Consider the following 22791-nt stretch of genomic DNA (forward strand, 5'->3'; position numbering starts at 1 on the left):
CTTTTTTTTTTTTTTTTTTTCTTTTCTTTTTTCTCAAGCTCCTTCATTTCTCGACCACGAATACTATCGACAAGTCTAAGTTAAGATAAGTGCACGACTCTAATACTAGAGATAGGACAATGACATCTACAATGGTCTTGATTGGAGCAGCTCTATGTGGATGACCTCTTGTGAATTTTCGTACGAAGCATGTGAAAGGAAATAAAACATGCTAAAATGACATGTGTTGGTCAGTGGGTATAGATAATCTTCACTCTTCGAAATACTTTGAGATAAGTAGGTAACACGATCATGTCAGGGAAGATATATGAGAATGTTATGTTTGAAAGTCGACGAAGAGACCAAAAATGCTACTAATTGCAAACCTCTCTTCGAAAACTCATTGATTCAAATGTAACTTAAAATAAATCAAAGTTCAAAAATGTAATTTTCTAAAAAATATATGTAATTATTAAATGAATCTTGAATTCAATTCTCATTATAGAGTTTAATGGGCTCTATTTCGATATAATATAATTGTAATAGTCCAAACTCACTGTTAATAAATATTATCCGTTAGCCCGTTACGTATTGTCATCAGTCTCACAATTTTAAAATATGCCTATTAGAAATAGGCACAGACAAGTACACGACTAGATATTGTCCATTTTGGCCTGTTACGTATCGTTGTCAGTCTCCGATTTTAAAACGCACCTATGAGGGAAAGGCTTCCACATCTTTATAAGAAATGTTTCGCTCCCATCTCTAAGAACGTGGGATCTCACAAGAGTGTCAGAGAAGCCGACCAAGCAATGCTGGGGCTAAGAGGTGGATTGTGAAGTCTCGCTTGGTACTAAAATGTTTTTTATTTGTTTATAGAAATTGTGTCGGAATTTTGTAAATATGAACTAAAATGATGAGTTTGTGAGCTTATAAAATTTTTTGAAAGTTGACCTATATAACTTTTTTAAAGTCTAACTATATAGCCATTTTAGGAAAAACATGGCTTTGCTTTGGCTTCTCCCAAAACGTCTCGAAATTGTATTTTTTATTTATTATAAACTCATGATCATTCTTTAAATTAGCCGACGTGGGACTTTCATCCAACAATATGAATACTAGGTCGAGTGCAATGGACAAGGTGGAGACTGGAAAACGTGGCGCAAAGCTTGGTTCAATGCACCCAAATGGCCCAATGGTCGATCGATTCGTGCCCAGAACCACACTACTATTAATATCCCTTGCCATTTCCAAATCACAACTCTTACATCAACAGGATGGCGATTGTGTACCATTCATTCTAATCTAGCGAGCAAGTGAGCTCTGATAAATTCGGATTTTGCAGACATTGGCGTATACTTGAGCCTCAAATCACATTTACAAACAATGTTCTAGAAAACATAAGCGAGAAAATACGTTTGAAAGCAAGAAAGTAATCTTATAAGCTAAAAGCGATTAGGCAACAATAACAGTACTAGCATATAACTTTTGGGCCACTACTATTAGGCAACAGGTTTGGCCCATTATTAAAAGCCCATTTACTAATCTTTTGGGCCACTACTAGATAATATGGGCTTAAAGCCCAATTTTGATAGCTTGAGCCCAATTTCTGGCCTTTTATAATTTTTTCATTAAAAATTGATTTTTTATCGATATTTTTATAATTTAATATTTTCTAACACATAAGGTCATAAATAAAAATAAAAAAATAATTATTTGGTGTATGTCAGTGTCAGATGAAATAGGGAAGACGTGCACGTGCGTCACCGAATCCTTCGAGATAAATTTGAAATTTTAAAGTGAAACGCACGTGCCTTGAGTCAAAGGTCAAAAGTTCTTTATTTATTATTATTATTATTATTAATTATTTTCCTGTAGCACGAGTCCATATGCCCCCTAATTACACCCTAATCCCTGAGATAAGAAGGATGACGTGGAAAAAATTATTCCATGTCAAATCCAAATCAGAATATTCTTAAAAATATATTAATATCTTCAAATTTTAAAAAAATATATATATTAAAAATTAGTTTTGAAATATAAAAAATATAAATTTTTGATGTTATAATAAATACACTACTAATAATTTGGTAAATAAAGATGAACCTACACGTCAGCACATTCATGATTATCTAGAGATGGCCACGTGTGCTCGACGTGGCAAGGTGTAGGGATGATATCTTAATAATGCAAATATATTGGAGTGTTGTGTATATAAAGATTACTTACAAAGAGGGGTTTTCACATTCCTTTTTTCTGCTTTTGCCACGTGTTCATACCTATTTTCCACATGCACCAGCTCGGATTCTTTCATGCCGACATTAATCATTTCTTTTTTTTCTTTTTTTTTCCACGTTTAACACCTAAACATGATTCACCACGATAAGGTTTACTTTAATATTAAGCTTTGTTCATATGGATTTATTGGAATTTATTAAAGGAATCCAATCGGTTCGATAAAAGGTACAACATGTCGAGAATTCAACTCGGGTATTTTTGTTTCTCGTGAGTTTCACTAAAGTGGGACTCGGGTTCTCGTGTTTTTGTGTGAATATGAGATATTGTGAAGTAATGTTGACTGTAAAGTTAATATATGGATCGAGTATGAGTAAGTTTTAAGTATTAGTGTCAGTACTCGATAACACAGAAGGGTATGTGTTCGTTTTTATCGAACATTGATATTGACATTTAAAACTGGGATCCATTACGTATACAAAAGTTTTGGCTATTAAAATTTTGGTCACCTATTACAATTACATTATATCATATCTTTACACGTGTCACGTGTGGATTGGATTGGTTGTGTCAATTGTCAGAAATGCTACACTTAACCGCCTAAGATTTTATTTTAAATATTTTGTGTCTAGATACAATGTTGGTTTAACCCGACATAGAAAAAAAAAAATTAATTTACTTTTATAATTATTGAACTCAAAGTACAAAAATTATATATATATATTAAAAAAATCCTTAAATTTTACCAAATTTCAATAATCAATAATGTCGTTTACGATTTTCATCAAGAATTAACCTTAAAAATATTTTAGAATTTTTTTGAAACATATTATTTAAATTTTTGAAAGTTCAAGTGTATTTTTAGGATAATCTGCTAAATTTAATGGTATTTTTATTAATTTTGTCTAATATTTATTTTAATTTTGATTAAGCTAATGATAATTATCTAGGATAATATGATAACATGTGACGTTATTACTATAAAAATAATTATATAATTAAAGTTTACCATGCATATAATGAGGTACTAAGTTACTAAGGTTATATGTTCAAATTTATATAATGTTATTTGTCCACAAGTGAAAAATAATGGTTAAAATAATTAAAATTTACCATAAAATAAAAGCACATGGGCCACCTCTGTAGGGAGATAAAAACAGAGATGTCAAAATCAGTAAAAATAAAATAAAATTACTGAGAAATTTCAACCATTTCTCTTTGACTATTGAACATAAAATTATACAAAATTTTATTTTATAATCTTCAACTTGGTTTCATTCATTTATATATATATATATATATATATATACGCGCTGGTTGAACTAAGTTAGGTTAATGGTTTTCGCATGCCTCGGCGTCACAAGTTGGGTTGGACTAACAATTTTTTTTTGCACCGATCTGAAATTCCATATTGGTTGGATTAGTGACTTGAGCTAACCTAAATTGAGTTTACAACCCAACCCAACTCAACGTTCTATTTTCGGGTTGACTTGACTTGTTAGGTTACTTTTTTTTTATTAAAAAATAATACACGTTTGAATCCATAACCAAAATCTCATAAAATTGAAATATCAAACATTTATAAGTCACGACACATCACATAAAATATTTTTAATATTTTTATAAAAAGTACGGGCAGAGTCGGATTATAACCTTATTTTCGAGTTGGTTGAGTTAAACAAACAAAAGAAACGTCAACTCACAAACCGAATCAAATTTTTAGTCTCTCGTCGATGTTTTCTCTTAAAACCTTTCAATTTGTGTACCGTATATATATTAAAAAATCCATCGAAATGAAAGAAAAATACTTTATGAATTTAGGGTTACGATTGCAACATTTTTAACGAGGAAAGAAAATTACGATAGTAACCCTGTAAGTAGAAAGGGTTAGAAGGGCATTACATGAAAAGGTGGATATGAATTAATATTATAAAGATATGATGAAAAAGTTTAGGGACAGAATTTGGTATTATTTGATAAAATAAGCAATAAAATGAATTATGACATTAACATATTGATTATATAATACAGAAGGGGTTGTGTAGGTCTATTTACCAACATGTCCACCCACCTTTGTCTCTATTTATCTCTCCAATAATATAACACATAAACTATGTCCAAATAATTAAACTCCAAATCCAAGCTTAAGGGAAATATTATTTTCATTTTTTTTATTATTAATGGAACTTCAATTCAGAACAAATCCCTTATTTTAAACCAAAAATGTGCATTATCAAATTTCTTATACTATATTATATAATTTTAATTTAAATAATACTCTTAATCTATTTTTCTAAAAATATAATACTAATAAAATAAGCAAAAGAAAATTTATCATTAATATATTACGTTTTAATGTTATTTTAAAAAATTTGCGAGTATTTTTAAATACTATTACGTTTTTATAAATAAAAAATTAATAATTAAACTCAAAACATAAATTTTTGAAATTAAATAATCATGCGACTAAATAACTTATAGCATTAAATAATATCTAAATCATAAATAAACCAATCTTATAATTTAAAGCGGTGGACTTGTACTGTAACGACCCCAGATCCACCGCTAGCAGATATTGTTCTACCCAGATCCACCGCCAGCAGATATTGTCCTCTTTGGGCTTTCCCTCAAGGCTTTAAAACACGTCTGCTAGGGGAAGGTTTCTACACCATTTGTTCTCCTCCCAAACCAATGTGGGACATCACAATCCACCCCCCTCGAGGCCCAGCGTCCTCGTTGGCACTCGTTCCTTTATCCAATCGATGTGGGATCGCACCGCTAGCAAATATTGTCCTCTTTGGGCTTTCCCTTTCGGGCTTCCCCTCAAGGCTTTAAAACGCGTCTGCTAGGGGAAGGTTTCCACACCATTTGTTCTCCTCCCCAACCAATGTGGGACATCACAATCCACCCCCCTTCGAGGCCCACCATTTGTTCTCCTCCCCAACCAATGTGGGACATCACAATCCACCCCCCTTCGAGGCCCAGCGTCCTCGCTGGCACTCGTTTCTTTATCCAATCGATGTGGGACCGCCCCCAAATCCACCCCCCTTTAGGGCCCAACATCCTTACTGGCACACCGCCTCATGTCTACCCCCCTTCAAAAAACAGCGAGAACGTCGGCACATCGTCCGGTGACTGGCTCTAACACCGCCTCATGTCTACCCCCCTTCGAAAAACAGCGAGAACGCCGGCACATCGTCCAGTGACTGGCTCTAATACCATTTATAACGACACAGATCCACCGCTAGCAGATATTGTTCTCTTTGGGATTTCCCTCAAAGCTTTAAAATGCGTTTGCGAGGGGAAGGTTTCCACAATCTTATAAACGGTGATTTGTTCTCCTCCCCAACCAATGTGGGACATCACAATCCACTCCCCCTTCGAGGCCCAGCGTCCTCGCTAACACTCGTTCCTTTATCCAATCGATGTGGGACCACCCTCAAATCCACCCCCGTTTGGGGCACAACATCCTTACTGGCACACCGCCTCGTGTCTACCCCCCTTTGGGGAACAGCGAGAATGCCAGCACATCGTCCGGTGACTGGCTCTGATACCATTTGTAACGACCCAGATCCACCGCTAGCAGATATTGTCCTCTTTGATTTTCCCTCATAGCTTTAAAATGTGTTTGTTAGGGGAAGGTTTCCACACCCTTCTAAAAGTGTGATTTGTTCTCCTCCCCAACCAATGTGGGACATCACATGTACCTTCCCACGTAATAACATTAAACTTTTGGAACAGTACGAACGAATAAAATAAAAACTAATTATCACAGAATTGATTATCGATACAAAAAAAAAAATCTACGCTACAAACATAAAGTAACTAATTTTTCTCTCGATCACATCGGAAGATTAAATGGGGTCGGGTCATATATATATATATATATATATATATATATATATATATATATATATATATAAATTAAGGGGGTACATATTGGTTTAAAAAGGGGAAGATTTGCGGGGAGTAGTGGAGGGTGGAACACAAAACTCACCGTTTAAAACACCGCCACTTTATTTTATTTTATTTTATTATTATTATTATTATATATAAATAAAAAAAATAAAAAAATAATAAGAATAATTTTTGGGAGTGCCGAATTACTTGCCATAAAATGGGGGGTGGGAGGAGAAAACGTTGTTTTCACTGTGTTTCCGTCTTTTTCGCTCTCTGGTCGCCAACTTTTTTCTTCGGATTATCATTGAAATAATCATTTTGTTTCTTTTTTTTTTTTTTTAATTTTATTTTTAAATTCGTTATAATTTAGTCATGATTTCCTTCTTATTGTTTAAATTTTGTAATAATTTAATTTTTTCAAATTCAAATTTGCAGTCGATTTTAATTAATTAAATAATAATAAAGTTTACCATTTTATTCCAACTAAAATTATTTATGGAAAGGAAATTATAAATTAATTAAAAAGTAAAATTACTTTTTAACTTCATACCTAATTTAAAATTTATGGAATTAAATCAACTAACAATAATTTTATCAAAATTTAAGAATTTCCGATAAATTAATATATAGAAATTTAAGGATGAAATTAAATAGGTGTGGAAAGAATGTTAAAATTGATGGATGAAAAATGTGAGAATTATTTTTTTTTATATTATAATTATAAATAAATAAATATATATATATATTTAATGAGCACATGCAATATTAAATTGAAAGCTTGTGGTTTCTGCAATATCTGCCTCCTAATATTCGATTTTTCAAACCAGCTCCGTACTATATAATAAAATATATATATGAAACCAAATTACAGATTTTACCCCTCGTTCTTTTTCTAGGATTCTCATTCTCTGCTCACGCTCTTAAATGAGTGAGTTACTGTTACACATGACTAAACGAAGCGTACATGAATGAACTAAAGTCTATGAGTGAATGACAAAACATATTGAAAAGACTCGTGTTGGTTCGTGGGAGAATGTTTGCTCCGTAAGTAATGTGATTATGTTGCAGGAGATGCAGGAGAATATTGGTGTCATCCAATCTGGATTTCAAATTATGGGCATGAGTCGTTATAATTACGATAAATTTAATTTTATATTATAATCAAACTCGGACGATGTTATTTGAATAAAAATAGTGTGACTCGATAAGATTCTTGGTTTGACTTCACGAGTACAGACACAGTCTCTATATATGAGTCATGAGAAGCAACAATAATCCTTGTTTAACCAATGAAAATCACTTGATTAGTTATTGATTAATTTTTAATCTAATAATATATTTACATTTATTTATTGTTATAATTAGGTGCATTTAATTCCATTTAACATAATTCAAATATTTTTAAATTATTACGTCATATTTCTCTTTTATTTTATTTTTCTTATTCTTCTATTGGTTATTTACTTATGAAATTCATAAAAAAAAAATTGTACCAATGAAAAATAATAATAATTATAATTAAATAATAATAATAATAATTTAAAAAAGAAAAAAAAAAGGTCCACAGAAGTCACACGGGCTCACGAGAAGTAATTAAGTCATAAGTAGGTGACGTGCATGCATGACAAGTGGGTGAAATTATCACTTTAATTCATTGGTCAGTTAAGTATATCCTTTAATTTAATTTAATTTTACTCCTGCCAAAAAAGGAAAATATCTCACTATTTTTTACTTTTCTAAATTATTTCAGTTTATTCCTTAATTTCGGGTCTTTATTTTCTCAAAACTGTTTATTTATTTATTTATTTAATAATAATTTAAATTTGTATTTTTTGTATTTATCATGTTCAATTAACAAACTTATTTTTAAAAAAATTTACAAAATAAATATAGACAATTTGACAATAATGTAAATAAAATAAAATATTTATTATTTTTAACGTAGTATAGCGATAATCCAAATACAAAACTATAGTTTAAAAACAAACCTACCAAAAATAAATTCATTAATTTCACTGAAGTCAAAATCGATAAACGTCAATCGATCGTACACTCTCGTCAACCTTAAACTCGTAATTTAATTTAAAAATAAATAAAAAGAAGTAAACGACAAAATGAGTTCGCCTGACACAAAAAGACTAAATTACAAAAAAAAGATATATATATATATATATATATCTTTAAAATTTGTCTGTTTTTTTTCTAAAGTTACCGTTTATAAGTATATCGAGACTATTAGCCGTGTTTAAGGTGGTTGTCGGTCGGATCGAATTGGATTACTTGAGTTGAGACATCTTTTAAACTCAATTCAATGGTTCGGCTTTTAACTTTAACCCGGATACTCGAGATCCTACATTTTGACTAATATTTTAATAAATTTGGAATTTTAGCATTAGAAATTAAAAAAAAAAAAAAAATTAAATAGCCCGGATGTTTCGCAACCTTCTTTCAGACAAAATTTGTTCATAGTTATTTAATTCCATAAATATTATAATCAGTCTGCCAACTCGAACCGCTTCCCTCTCCCATTATAACCCTCCACCTCCTCCTCCACCTCTTCCAAATGTTCCTCCCTTTCTCTGCATGCATTGTCCTCCCCTGCCTTTCCCCTGCTTCGTGATTCTCGTACTCGCCTCTTCCTGATATGGGATCCCTTCTATTTCAGTAACGCCCCATTTTGAACCCTTCCCTTCTTTTCCTCTGCTTTATAACCCCCTCCTCTGTTCCTCCTCTGCTCCACACAACACCCATTTGCAGAGCTTTTAGCAAACAAAAATGGCGCCGCCGCCGCAAACGCCGCCGCCCACTAACTGGCTCTCTTTCTCTCTTTCCCCCATTGAAATGCTTCGCTCTACTGACTCTCCGTTTCTTCCTTATGAGCCACCCTCCACTCCCTCTCCGCACTATCTTTTGGACAGTTTTTACTCCAATAATGGTACTTTTTTTTTTGCTTGTTTTGTGTTTGGTTGCTGAGAAAGTTCTTGAAAGTGATGGTTCTGAAATGGGTTTTGTTTAGTTTTGGATTTTGGTTTCTGTAAACTATTCAAAATTGTTCCTTTTTTTAGTTTCTGGGAAGAAGTCAAATACTTACGAGTTTCGATGTTTGTGTGTTTTTTTTTTTTTTTACTCTGTTCAAGGATGGAGTGGCAGTGCTAATTCTCATCATAATCATGAACCTAAGCTTGAGGATTTCCTCGGTGATTCCTCGCCGATGATGCGATATTCCGACAGTCAAACAGAGACACAAGATTCGTCTTTGACTCATATTTACGACCATGCTTATTTTGGGGACCAACAGGATTTTAAAACCATTGCGGCGTTTCAAGCTTTTTCTGGTAACTCTGGCTCTGAAGTTGATGACTCTGTTTCCATTACCAGAACCCAGATCGCCGCTGCTGAGATCCCCACTGGTGCTCTGTCTCTTGCTGTCGTGCAGAGCTCCGACACGGCGTCGGCTGTTGTCGCTGTCGATTCTGATTCCTCCAAGAAAATCGCTGATACGTTTGGCCAGAGAACTTCCATTTACAGAGGAGTCACTAGGTTAGTTCATTCAAATATCTTTTCAATCGCTTGTTTTTGGGTTTTAATGGCGATTTTATTAAATGGGTGTTGGATTTTTGCAGACATAGATGGACGGGGAGATATGAAGCGCATCTATGGGACAATAGCTGTAGAAGAGAGGGTCAAGCTAGGAAAGGACGACAAGGTTGGTTTGTGTTCTTTCAAAAAGATGTCTTTTTTATTAATGGGTTTTGCTTAAAATTGAAAAAGATGGGTGTTTTATTGATGGGTTTTGAGTTAAAATTGAAAAAGAGAAGGGTTTTGCATGCATGAAGAGGAGTTTCAGAGGTTTCTTTAATGGCGGATCTGAAAGAGAAATGAATTATAATGGGTTGATTTGATCGGATGTGCCGCCATTTTGTTTCATTTGTTAAAAGCTGTTTTTTTTTGTGTCTCTTTTGAGTTAATTGATGCGACCCATATCCATATAGTGATTAAAGAAGAGAGGAGTCTGAATCCTCTTCTGAGTTTTTGAACTTTTGCTTTTGCTTTTGCTTTCTTCATCATCCCAACTAGGGTTTGACCAAACCACCATTTCATTCCCTTTTTTTAATCCTTTGGAACCAACCCACTTGCCCTTAATTCCATCCCGTCGATGTCGATGTTGGAGATGGACGGGGCTTAGTTAAGTAGAACCGGGGTCGACGGTTTGAGATCCCACCATTGGTTGGAGAGGGGAACAATGCATTCCTTGTAAGGGTGTGAAAACCTTTCCTCAGTAGACGTTGAGGGGAAGCCTGGAAGGAAAACTCAAAGAGGACAATATCTACTAGGGGTGGATTTGAGCTGTTACAATTGGTATCAGGGCTAGACACGAAACGGTATGCTAGCTAGGACGCTAGGCTTCCAAGGGCGTGGATTGTGAGATCCCTTATTGGCTGGAGAGGGGAATGAAACATTTCTTATAAGGGCGTGAAAACCTCTCTAGTAGACGCGTTTTAGAACCGTGAGGTTGATGGTGTTACGTAACGGGCTAAAGCGAACAATATCTACTAGCGATGGGTTTGGGCTGGGTAATGGCTTGCAACTCCGTAGGTTTTGTTTGGTTTGGGAATCCATGAGCGGACTCGAATGGTGTTTAGACTATGCTAGGAAGAATTCGATCGAGGGTATTGGAATTGGGGTTTTAGAAACTACTCGGGTTTAGATGGCTATGTCTTAGTCGACTCGACCCTTCATTTGTAGCCTTCTTTGATGTCCATTATGTATTAACATGAGTAGAGGCTTGACCTCTTTTCGACTACGCTAAAATTCTATCTTTTTTTCGATGTTCGTTTGCTGATTTACTGAGCTGAGATTGTCTGTTTATTGCACGAACTCTCGGTGCCGTTTTTCGTGCTGGCATTCACATTCCAACCCTTTGTTCTTCAGTTTACTTAGGTATGGAATTTCTTCCCCTTCTTTACATTGTTTTAGAAATTACTTTATGTTATGGAACATGTAATATATATATATATACACACGTGTGTGTGTGTGTATGTATAGGTGGATATGATAAGGAGGACAAAGCAGCTAGGGCTTATGATTTGGCAGCTTTGAAGTACTGGGGTCCCACTGCTACCACCAATTTTCCTGTAATATTATTTATATTTATAATTTGGTAATTATTTGATAGTTCTTGCTTCGATGTCGATGATGTCGTTTTGTTTCGTTTCGTAGGTTTCGAATTACGCTAAAGAATTGGACGAGATGAAACATGTCACGAAGCAAGAGTTTATCGCTTCTTTGCGAAGGTAACTTTCGGGGTATTGTGTTTCTCTTCTCTTATTTTTAGGCATTGTCGAGTTTCTCCTTAAAGTTTTTCATTTGGACTTCAGAAAGAGCAGTGGTTTCTCGAGGGGTGCGTCGATTTATAGAGGTGTAACTAGGCATCATCAGCAGGGTCGATGGCAGGCGAGAATTGGCCGTGTTGCTGGGAACAAGGACCTGTATCTCGGGACGTTTGGTAGGTTTATCTCGGGCCATGTTGCTGCATCGAATGTCGATGTTTAATACTATAACTTGGTTCTTGTGTTGTAGCTACGGAAGAGGAAGCAGCTGAGGCTTACGACATAGCAGCAATCAAGTTCAGGGGTTTGAACGCCGTGACGAACTTCGAGATGAGTCGTTACGACGTGGAAGCTATTGCGAAGAGTGCGTTGCCGATCGGGGGAGCAGCGAAGAGGCTGAAGCTTTGCTTGGAAGCCGAGGAGAAACCGATTTTGAATCATGATCAAGCAATCCAGTGCGGCAATGGAAACAACAATATGAACTTAGGCACTGCCATCCAAGCTGTGCCTGTACCGTCGATCCCGTGCGGAATTCCATACGATACCGCAGCTATGCTGTATCACCATAATTACTATCATCTTCAGCCTAACGCGATCGGTTCCTCGGAGTCGACCAGCCCAGCCATTGCAGCTCCGGTGAATTTGGGACCTCAAGCAGCCGAGTTTTTTGTTTGGCCTCACCAGTCGTATTAGATCTTCCTAGTTTAGTGATAGATTGATGCAAATGCATGCAGCTAAGCTAACATTAGGACCCGACTAGTTTGTCGCCGCTGTTCGGGTGACTCGGATTTATATCCGAAATCATGTAGTTCAACTCTTAACACCTCTTGAGTAGGAAGAAAGCAAAGAAAGAGGTGTGGAGGGTTTTTTTTGGTATGGAAACTAAACTGGAAGTTGAATTTTGTAAAGTTTAGTGCTCCCTTTGAATATGGTTAGCCATGGCTCACCTTGTCCAAGCCCAAACTGTGGCGAAGTTGTGGCCATAGGGTCGTTTTTACTCGATGGTAAAGTTGGCATGATTCGAGAGTCGGTGAGGGTTGGATTGGGTTGGATTAGATTAAAAATCTATCTCTTCGGTTGTCTCATTCATATATGAAATTAGGGTTACGAGAGTATGTTGAGAGTTCGGTTGGGTTGGACTGGATTAAAAATCTGTTTCTTCCGTTGTCTCATTCATATATGAAATTAAGGTTACGAGAGTATGTGATCAGGTTGGACTGTGTTAAAAATACGTCTCTTCCATTGTCTCATTCATATATGAAATTAGGGTTACGAGAGTATGTTGAAAGTTCAATTGGGTTGGACTGGATTAAAAATTTGTTCCTTCTGTTGTCTCGTTCATATATTAAATTAGGGTTACGAGAGTACGTTGAGAGTTCAATTGGACTAGACTGAATTAAAAGTATGTCTCTAAAGTTGTCTCATTCATATATGAAATCTCTATCTCTTCGATTGTCTCGTTCATATATGAAATTAGTGTCACCACGTTCTTTCACCTTACTTCATGTTGTTACTTCATCACCGTTTCGCTCGCTCATCTGTGCTATACAACCATTTTCTTTACTGTCGTCTCCCTCTAAAACATTATGTCTACTTTCTCTCTCTTCTTTGTCTAGGTTTTTTTCGATCTCTCATTACATTTTTACTGATCTAAATTTCTATCATTCGGTTTTTGTTACTGTTTTGCATTGGAGGTATTACGAGTAAGTTGGCAACACGTGCAAGAAGATGGACCTAACAAAAGGACATAAAGTGTGGGTAGCTAGTACAGAAGAAGCGGGAACCATAATTCTCTTACGTTTCCGACCTTGGGAATTGGTTCTTGCTCTTGAACCTTCCATCGGAGTAAAACGAACTGAGTTTTTAAGAAAATTGTCTATATTAAGTCAATAATTTTGAATTATTATTATTATTATTTTTTACCACTTTGGTGGCCCATAAAGGTTGGCTTTTCAAAGAGATACCCGGGGAAAGTAAGGAGAAAGAAAAACTCACAATCACTGAATTTACCTCTGAAAGAATAGCTTTCTACCACATCGTTTTAACCGAAGTTTGCCCATATTTTTTATCCCTCTGATCTTGTTCTTGATCCAAGTTGGAGACAAGGTCTCTGAATCGAATCTTAGAAAGAAAATCTTTTGTCTCGAGCTTCGCTTTTTCATGGGCTATGAAATCCCAAATAAAGCGAACCCCTTCTTTCTGGGTCTTGGTCANTTAACCGAAGTTTGCCCATATTTTTTATCCCTCTGATCTTGTTCTTGATCCAAGTTGGAGACAAGGTCTCTGAATCGAATCTTAGAAAGAAAATCTTTTGTCTCGAGCTTCGCTTTTTCATGGGCTATGAAATCCCAAATAAAGCGAACCCCTTCTTTCTGGGTCTTGGTCAGGAAGATGCAGATAAAATGCCGATAACCTGATACGACGGCTTTAAAAAGAGAGATATCAATTATCAGAAATTTGTCTCTCTCTCTTCCGAAACGAAACAAAAATCCGTTAATTACACATTCATAATGAATAATATGTCACAAAGATAAACTAAAATTAAATTATAAAAAATATATTTAAACTTTAAACTCGGTTAAAAAATATTCATGAATTTTTCAAGTAATATTTAATTATAATTTTATTTTATAAATTTTAAAATTTGTGTTAGTGCTTGTATTTACTTCAATTTTATATTTAATATTTTGAATTTTGTATATAAATAAATTCAAAATTTTAAAAAATTAATTGCTGCACATATTAATTTTAATTTTTTTTTTATATATAGAAATTTAATAAAAAATAAGAAAAAAGAATTAAAAATAAATAAATAAATATCCAATTTAGCGTCTCGGAAACCATATTTGAATGTTTCAGAAGCAGCTGCGAAGTTCGCGAAGTTCAGAGAGATTTCAATGGCGACGGGCCCTTTTTCTTCTTCATCCATTTTCAATCAGAGCAGCTCCAGGCTCCCTGATGATACCGTTTTCTACGCCATATTTCCCGACGCCTCTCTGAGCTCCGGCAATGCTGCCGAGGTAGCTTCCATCCTCCAATCCCTTCACCTTCAAATCATAAACTCCATCTCTTCATTCACCTCCAACTACATATGGCAGCACGAAGCCTTTTCTCTCTCACCTTCTTCCATCCTCAAATCCCCCTGCGTTTGTTCCACCCACCTTCCACACCTTCACGGGAAGCTTCGCTTTGGCGACAACCTTGAAGACGAATGGTTCACTGTGTTTCTTCTTTTTCACATTTCCAAATGTTTTACTTCTCTTTCAATCCGAGTTTGGGACACGGACGGTGAATTTCTGCTTATCGAGGCAGCATTCCATATCCCTAGATGGATTAACCCTGAGAATAGTCTCAATCGTGTCTTTATCCGCAATGGTAGCCTCCATATTGTACCAAAACACCGGTTACCGGATCCTAATTTGTTTGATTCGCTTAAGTTCTTGGTGGAGTTTGATCAGGAATCTAGGGCGTCTGAGTCGGTTCAGCTGGCTGTGAAGAAAAAGATTTCGGATTATCCCCGGCGAGCCGAGATGAACATACACAAAGCTAGGGTTAGGGTTCCTTTATCAGTTGCTCAGGTGTTGAAGCATGAACCCTGCTTGATTTCGCTGGCAGTTGAGGGGTTTTACGATCGTGACATAGACACCATGAAGTTCGCCGCAAAAATGGAGAAGTTTTTGGGAAGAGGAAGAGAAGAAGAATTGGTATGCGTGTCCGTTAAGATGTCGAAGGCAATGTTTGCACAGTTGATGCAGCAGAATTTTCAGGCGCCCAAATGTTATCCGATGCCCAATAGGACCAATGCTTCAATACACACGGAAGCTGAATTGGGAATGAAGATAGCATGCGGATTTGAGATGATATATCAACTAAGAAGACAGGAAGGGTCTGAAGGGAAAAGCCAGACATGGGAGGCGTTTAAGGAGAGTTTAGAAAGTAGCGGATACTTCCAAGGTTTACTTCCGGGTTCAAAGGAGCATGGGAGGTTGATGCAGAATGCGGAGGAATATTACAAGAATAGTGAACTCTTTTCAAGAACTAGGTACTTATACTTTTCTCACTGTTGAAATTTCCCATATAGGGCTATTTTAAGCTTTATTATATAGATTCAGCAGACTAACCCTGTTAACTTAGTTCGTCTGTAGTACAACCCTTGTGTTATGTCATTTGAAATTGGAATTTTGAACTCCTAGCATACATGATTCCATATTAAATTGGATTGAATAACAGTCCAACAATGACTGCATTTGATTTATAATTGTAGTTCTTCAGATTAATCACATGAATCCCGGAACATGACGATTGTTTCTATCTTTGTCTAGTAAAGTTTTCCTGAGTTGTTTGTTTTTATAGTACACACTGAGAAGTTCCTATATGTTGCAGTAACATGATGAGTGCTCCAGTAAGACGCATAGATGAGATTCTTGCTTCTCCTTATTCAGTGGAAGATTTCAAGGGTCCGGATGTCCCTCCTTCTGATGATGATTCTTGGCTTTACAATGGGGATGATGAATTGAATGCAGCCCTCTTAGAGAGACAGAAGGAAATGGAAATTTCTAATTCTGAATTTAACGAGAAGCAGAAATCTAAAAAGGAGCAAGTTGATCCATCATCCAGCTATAGTATGGACGAGCCTGATCTAGGTGATATATCAAAATCCATGCAGAAATTCGTCAAAAAATTATCAAGCTTTCAGGGAGTAGAGGTGTCCGATAACAGGTAAGCTACATACGAATGAATCAAACTAATAGTTTTCACATAATAACTGCAAAGCCACTGGTTGTGGTTGTTCTTTTTATTTTCTGATTTTCCTTTCATAACATCTCGCACAATGGCACAAGTTTAATTCTATATTTGGGAATGCTACAAATTTGATAATCTCATATCCATATGTTGAACTATTAAATATAATACAACCCGTTATGTTTAAAGGGAGCCAGAAGATGTGAACATCGATGTAGATTGCTTTATTAAAGAGATGGAATCAGTGATGAGTCATCACGCATCCATGGAGACTTCTACTGATGTTGAAAATGAAGATGAATCCTCTTCTGATTTGGATTTTGGTAAATGAAATTCTATACCTTTCACAAACATTATTAAGTTTTGGCCGGGTTTATTATCTTTCAGTTCATAAGTCAAAATGCTATAACCTGGAAGAACCCTCCATGCTTTTGTTTGATTTTATTTTAATTTATTTCCTAGGTAGCTCTACCATTTAACACTGTCTATATTTACTTTTGTGCATTCTTTTATTTAACACTGGATTTTGTTTAAAGGGTTTTCATGAAGTTTATGATTCGGACTATTTTAAAATATTTCAATATCCCTAACTGGATTGTAAGTTTTTCTACCCTGCCTTGCAGTCTTGCTGCTGAGGAATTCCTTAACCCTGTTTTTCATGCCGAGCAGAATTTTTGATTTCTTCAGTCAAATTATTTCTGATTAGAAAAGAGGTTCTGATGGATTCCTCAAATCATTAAGTTGCAATTGTTGTTTGCTTTTCAGATGAATCTCAAGATGATGAGAGTGATGGTGCCACAGATACTAATAATGTAGATGGAGAGAATATGTTCATGGAATCTTATTCAGATGCTTTGGGTGAAGAATTGAAGAGTAGTACTCTCCAGAAAAGTTTTTATCGTGCTAGTGGAGAAGCTTCCCAGAAAGATGAGGTACTTTTCTTTCTTCTTTGTGCATGATGCTGCAAATTCCTTGTTTTTTCTGACTTCAACCCCATTCATCTGGGACTCTTCTTAACTCTGACCTTTCTCAGAATGGCCCTATGAATAGCTATTATTTTTTCTTTTTAGATTTTTGTTTCACCCTCTCAATTGATAACAACGAAACTGTTTTCTGAAAAGAGCTTGTTTTTCTTTTGTCATGACACAATCGTATGTGGGGCTGTATGATCAATGATATGCTGTTGGGTGGCAAATGTCTTTTATTTACAGTTCGATTATAATTTGTGATGTCTTGTTTTATTATTTGTGTACGTCTCACATTTTCATCTTAAAAAAAATTGTAGGGAACATCACATACCACTGACCATATGGAGGAGGATTTCACCCCTGTTGATGTGGACGTGAACCTTGTAAAGAGCTTTCTTGATTCCTTTTCATCACAAGAAGGACTGCCTGGTCCTGCATCTAACCTTCTTGGACTCATGGGTATAAAGCTTCCGAGAGATGGTGACAAAGGCAAATGAACTGCTAATTTTGTCTTTATATAAATTACTGAACAAACCGCAGGGTTGGTGATCTTTGTAAACTCTACAACTGAACTTTCCTTTCCACCACATTTTAGCCTGCTTAGAGCTTTTAGATTATTGTTTAAAACATAGATCAAAATATGAATCACTTGGCGTTGAGATTTGAAAATGGTGTTTGTATGTGTTATTATTCTTTTAACGATCAATGGAAATTAGCATCGCAGAAGGAACAAAATCAGAGCCTTGCCTCTTAACATTAGTTGGAAATAGAGGAGCCTCTAATTGTGTGAAGAACCAATCGCCATTTGCAGGTATATCTTCTGCAATTCTTATAGTGTGAACCAGTCTTGATTTACCAGTCTCTAGAATTTGAGTTTGGGTGGTGCTGTTCCTTAAAAGTTTGATAACCAATTTACCAAGATTCCAAATTGAAATAATAAAACTTCCCCCATCATTCACAACTGATATGTAGCACAGAATTAAAGGCATATGTTTTTTCCAAAATAGCTCACAAATGTCTACGAAAATCTCACTTCTGCCAAATAATACAGACCAAAAAAATCTGAAAAGTAGGACTAAACAGCACTCCAAGATTCCATCACAAAGAAATTAAGGTAGGTTCATACATAATTTACAGAGGAGTTCCTGTTCTCAAAGCATGATACTTCTTTTGCATTACAGGTGCCATCCCAGAGAAGATTGATTGCTTTTGCTTCTTCTGTTTGACGCCGAATATGAATGACCGTAGAGGAATTCTGTTTCGGCTCTCTGAGTGTCTCAGCTGTGGAGTTTCCTGTCCCTTTGACCCAGAAAGTTTGAACTCCTCGTTCAACTTTGACAGGTTGGTCTCTACCTTATGTTGAAGAGTTGCTATGTGATCTAAAGCTGCTTGCAATTCATCAGCAACTTTATTATTCTCCTGTTTCATATTCAAAACCTCCCCTTGAAACTTTGCAGCTTGATAGCTTGTGAATGTGAAATCGTCTTCCTCGGCACTCGCCTTCAATCCAGCTGTTATTTCTTCTTGGATGTTGCACAATGATGAAAATCTTGTCTGCAGCTCCTCCTTCAATGCTGCACTTTTATCTGACCAGACGGTAAGTTCAGTCTGTATCTCCCTCAGGTGTTTGTACAATGGCCGTGCTTCTGATTTCAAGGAGTACTTTCCAATGCCACTCTCATCCATCTTCTTTCCTTTTTCATGAAGTTTTGCAACTTCCAATTTTAGATCCTGTATCCTAGTTTCAAATTTCTGTATTTGATGGAAAGAAGTGCTGAAGTTCAACCAGAAATCTAAGTTCTCTTCCAAAAGTTCGTCAATCTTCATCCGGAGTCTTTCTTCAATCTCTGATGTAGTGGCTGGTTCTTGAACTAGAAGTTTGCTGAAGTCTAATCCTGATTCATGGGAGATTTCACGTGTCAGTACTTTGGACCGAGCTGGGTCGTCCCCTGTTATCATGGGTTTGACATTTTGATCATCCGATGTGCTTGAGGTTTTCTGGTTGTCTGAAGCACTAAAATCTAACGATTGTGTGCTTAGATCCATTGATTCCTTGCTTTCATAGAAACATTTCTGCAGAAGATTCAATTTATGGTGCAAGGATCTGATTTCTTGATCCTTCAATGCATTTGAAGTTTTTAACTCATGTAGCTGCTTTGATGTTTGAAGATGGTGATCACGATGTTTTTCATCCATTTCACTGAGCTTCTTCTTGGCATCCTTGAAATTTCGAAGAGTTGTAGTGTACTCTGTTAAGAGGGCTTTTTCTTTGCCTTCTATTCCACTCATGAACAACTGCTGCCAATTTGGCTCATCTACTTTATCCACTACTTTCTCTTCTTGTTCTGCTCGAACTGCCTCTGAAAAAGTCTTCTCTTCTTTGTTTTGCTCTTTCATCGCATCCTCTGTTTTCTCTGAAGGGTGTCCTAGATTTTCCTGTTTGTGGATTTCTTCAACTTGACTTGTCAGAGTACCATTTCCATCACCTTCTGAATACTTAGCCTTGGTTTGAACCACTTCTACTGGATTTCCAGCAGAACCATCACTGCCATTTTTCTGGGGATTATCCTCAGTATACACTGACAAGGCTAGAACGGTCCTGTCCTGGCTCTTGGTAGTGTTTTCTGGATAAGATTTCTCGCAACTACCTTCTGAACTCTGTGAAGTATCCTGGGTTTGAACAATTTCTACTTGACCTCTAGAAGTGACATTCACATCAGCTTCCTCACAACCACACTCCGAATACTGTAAGTTAGCCTCGGTCTGAGCAACCATTTCAGGATTTCTAGCAGAACCATAAGCATCATTGTTATCGGGCTTGCCTTCAGTACTTAGTGACAAGGTTTGAACAATTACCTCTCGACTTTTGGAAGCAGCATCTGCATCGGATTGCTCGTTACTACCTTTTGAACTCTGTGGTTTATCCCTTGTATCAGCAACTTCTACTAGACTTCTAGAAGTGGCATCAACATCAAGTTTCTTAGAACTGCTTTCTAAATTTGGAGGATCCACCTGGGTTGGATCATCGTTCTCTTGATTTATGAGCTTACCACTTGCATCAGCTTTCTCAGATTTACCTTTGAAACTCTGTGATTCCTCTTCTTTAGAGGTTTGCATATTTGATGATTTCATTTCAATGTCTGGTTCTTTGTTTTGCCTCAAATCCGTTGGCTGACATGCTTCATCTGATCCCATTTGGTTTGGATCATCAGAACCCTCATGAGCTTTCAACTTTTCGTCGGGCCGGTTGAGCTCTGTATGTGCTCCATTTGCATCTTGGTTTAAACCAGGAACTTCCTCTAGTTGTTTGAGCTCTATACGTGCTCCACTTGTACCTTGCGTTACACCATGAAGTACGTCTGNATTACACCTTGCTTGACACCAGGGAGTTCCTCTGGCTGTTCGAGCTGCACCGTGCTTATTGANATTGCATCTTGCTTTACACCAGGGAGTTCCTCTGGCTGTTTGAGTTCTGTATGTGCTCCAATTACACCTTGCTTGACACCAGGGAGTTCCTCTGGCTGTTCGAGCTGCACCGTGCTTATTGAAGATTTTGGCTCAAGCTCCTCATCTTGCTGTATGGTAGGCAATTTAACAGAAAGATGATCTAGATTACAATGTACCTCAATAATTTGAGATTGGAAATTGCTTTTCTCATTCTCAATCTTTTTGTTCAGATTCTGAATCCCACCCAGTTTTTCCTCCATTTCTTTTAGCTTTTGTTGCAAATTGTTCTTTCCATCAATTATTGATGCCTTGTCATCTTCCAAGATTTGTATCTGTGTTTGGAGTTCATCGGTTTCTGATCTTAACTCCTTGATGAGAGCGGTCTGCGAAGACAACGCAATTTCTAAGCTGATCACCTTGTCTACAAGCTCATCAATCTTCTCTGCCATTTCTGTGATGGTAAGACATGTACTGGCCTCCAACTCCTTCTTGATTTGTTGGCGTAATTCCTCTGCTCTCTTTTTCTCTTCTGCTGCACTGTCAACTTCTTTATTCAATTGGTCAGGTACTTCTCTTTGCTGTGCAGGTTCGTTCTTCGCAAGCGACTTATCCTGGCTCGATTCTTCACCTTGAAGCCCACCTTTAAGAGAATCCAATCTCTCTCTCGCTTCTCCAACTCTTGTAGACTCTATTCTTGCTTCCTCAGCTGATCTCTCCTGTTTCTCCTGCAGCTGAGCCAATGATTCTTGGCAGGACTTTAAAGCCGCATTCGCCATCAAAGTACGGGCCTCGTTGTCCTCAATCAGCATTCCTTCACCATACTCATCTTGTAAGTTGAAAACTCTGTCTTGCATCTCTTTGATCTGATTCTCAATCTCCCAATACCTTGCAAGCGAGCCTTCATAAGAGCTCTTCACGAATTCCTTCTCAGTTTGCAGTGTCAAAATCTGTTTCTGCAGTTTGTCAATCTCATTGAGTGCCTCTTGTTTGCTCAAACCAGATTTGGCAACTGACGAAGCTGCAGTTCCCTGTTTCACATTCTTTTTGGACTTCAACTTCTTGGTCGCTGTTGTTATGACAGTCTTCAAATCAACCGGATCCTTGGGGACTTGTGGGATGTTTCCTCTGGACATAGCAGGTTGCTTCTTAGGGAACTTAGGCATGGCTTCTTCATCTTCCTCATCCATTGAAAACTGAACTTGCTCAGGAAAAACCGAAGCGATTGTGTTGTTTGCGTTCTGCAGCTCAGTCGAAATGTGATCGTAGCGCTCAGCCAATGCTCTATAAGCTCTGTAAGATTCCTCCACAAAGTTTATCAGCTCTGGTCTCTTTTTATAATACATTTCAGCTCTCCTCGCAAATGAATCTCCATCTTCTTCTATCAGCTTCAAAGCATATTGGACCTTTTCCTCCATATCTGCAATTTCCAGAAACTCTCATTCCTCCATGATTTCTATTACCCAAACTAGAATCGATCTGGGTATTGATCTTGTGATCTAATTTAGCAAGGTTTCAGAACAAAGATCTTAGAACACCCCCACCTCGATCTTACCCAATAGAAGAAAACCATACAATTCATTATGGAAATGAAATCACAGAGAAAATCAAGAAACCCCAGATGAACATTCAAGTTTCCAACCCAAAAACATTCAAGTTCTGATTGATGTTTTAGAAAGAAAAGGTAAAAGAGAAGGGAGTGGGATGAACCTATAAGATTTTGCTCCATCCATTTTGACTGCTTGGTTCTGATGTGGCTTGCCCACCACCATGAATAAGCATTGCTTGCAGCTCTCTGCAACATTGTCGATGGTTTCTGAGGGATTTTCCTATCCTAAATTGGCTTCTCTCTCTCTAATCTTCAAACCTCCCCCGAGTTCTTACTGTTCTGTTCTGTTCTGTTGCGTTCTTTGGGTTTGATTGTCATTCTCTCTCTAGGGGAAGAGAGAAGACATGGAATTGGCTGGAAACCCTTTGATGGAGCAGAAAACAATGGAAGAACAGAGACCCCTGTGGAGAAAGATGGGAGAGAATCAGAGAGAGAGAGAGAGAGAGAGAGAGAGAGAGAGAGAGAGAGAGAGAGAGAGACACAGAGAGAGAGACGAAGTTGAATGAAAATGGAATGTAGAAAGCAATCATCTCTCTTACTAAATATGAGATCATGGAGGAGAGGAAACTTCGCTACAATAACG

General features: G+C 36.8%; 3 protein-coding genes across 4 annotated transcripts; 2 read left to right on the forward strand and 1 right to left on the reverse strand.

Annotated features, from left to right (window-relative positions):
• The first annotated feature begins 8651 nt into the window (after positions 1-8651).
• Positions 8652-12444, forward strand: LOC111810238 (AP2-like ethylene-responsive transcription factor AIL6). Its single transcript, XM_023696886.1, has 8 exons — positions 8652-9049; positions 9252-9654; positions 9738-9820; positions 11047-11055; positions 11161-11249; positions 11335-11408; positions 11493-11620; positions 11695-12444. Exons 1-8 carry the CDS (start codon positions 8890-8892, stop codon positions 12135-12137), a joined length of 1389 nt encoding a protein of 462 aa, XP_023552654.1. The 5' UTR covers positions 8652-8889; the 3' UTR covers positions 12138-12444.
• Positions 12445-14341: 1897 nt separating this feature from the next.
• Positions 14342-17890, forward strand: LOC111810236 (protein ecdysoneless homolog). The gene is made up of 5 exons (XM_023696885.1): positions 14342-15486; positions 15828-16163; positions 16377-16510; positions 16953-17119; positions 17473-17890. Exons 1-5 carry the CDS (start codon positions 14342-14344, stop codon positions 17650-17652), a joined length of 1962 nt encoding a protein of 653 aa, XP_023552653.1. The 3' UTR covers positions 17653-17890.
• Positions 17891-18083: 193 nt separating this feature from the next.
• Positions 18084-22791, reverse strand: LOC111810235 (protein NETWORKED 2D-like). 2 transcript variants are annotated; one of them, XM_023696883.1, is made up of 3 exons: positions 22310-22791; positions 20616-22019; positions 18084-20517 (listed from the first exon to the last, which is right to left on the reverse strand). In XM_023696883.1, exons 1-3 carry the CDS (start codon positions 22401-22403, stop codon positions 18287-18289), a joined length of 3729 nt encoding a protein of 1242 aa, XP_023552651.1. In that variant the 5' UTR covers positions 22404-22791; the 3' UTR covers positions 18084-18286. The 2 variants fall into 2 exon arrangements, with proteins under 2 accessions (XP_023552651.1, XP_023552652.1); XM_023696884.1 differs by having other exon boundaries at positions 18084-20423; positions 20582-22019.

Source organism: Cucurbita pepo, chromosome LG14, assembly GCF_002806865.2.
Source record: "Cucurbita pepo subsp. pepo cultivar mu-cu-16 chromosome LG14, ASM280686v2, whole genome shotgun sequence".
Taxonomy (NCBI): domain Eukaryota; kingdom Viridiplantae; phylum Streptophyta; class Magnoliopsida; order Cucurbitales; family Cucurbitaceae; genus Cucurbita; species Cucurbita pepo.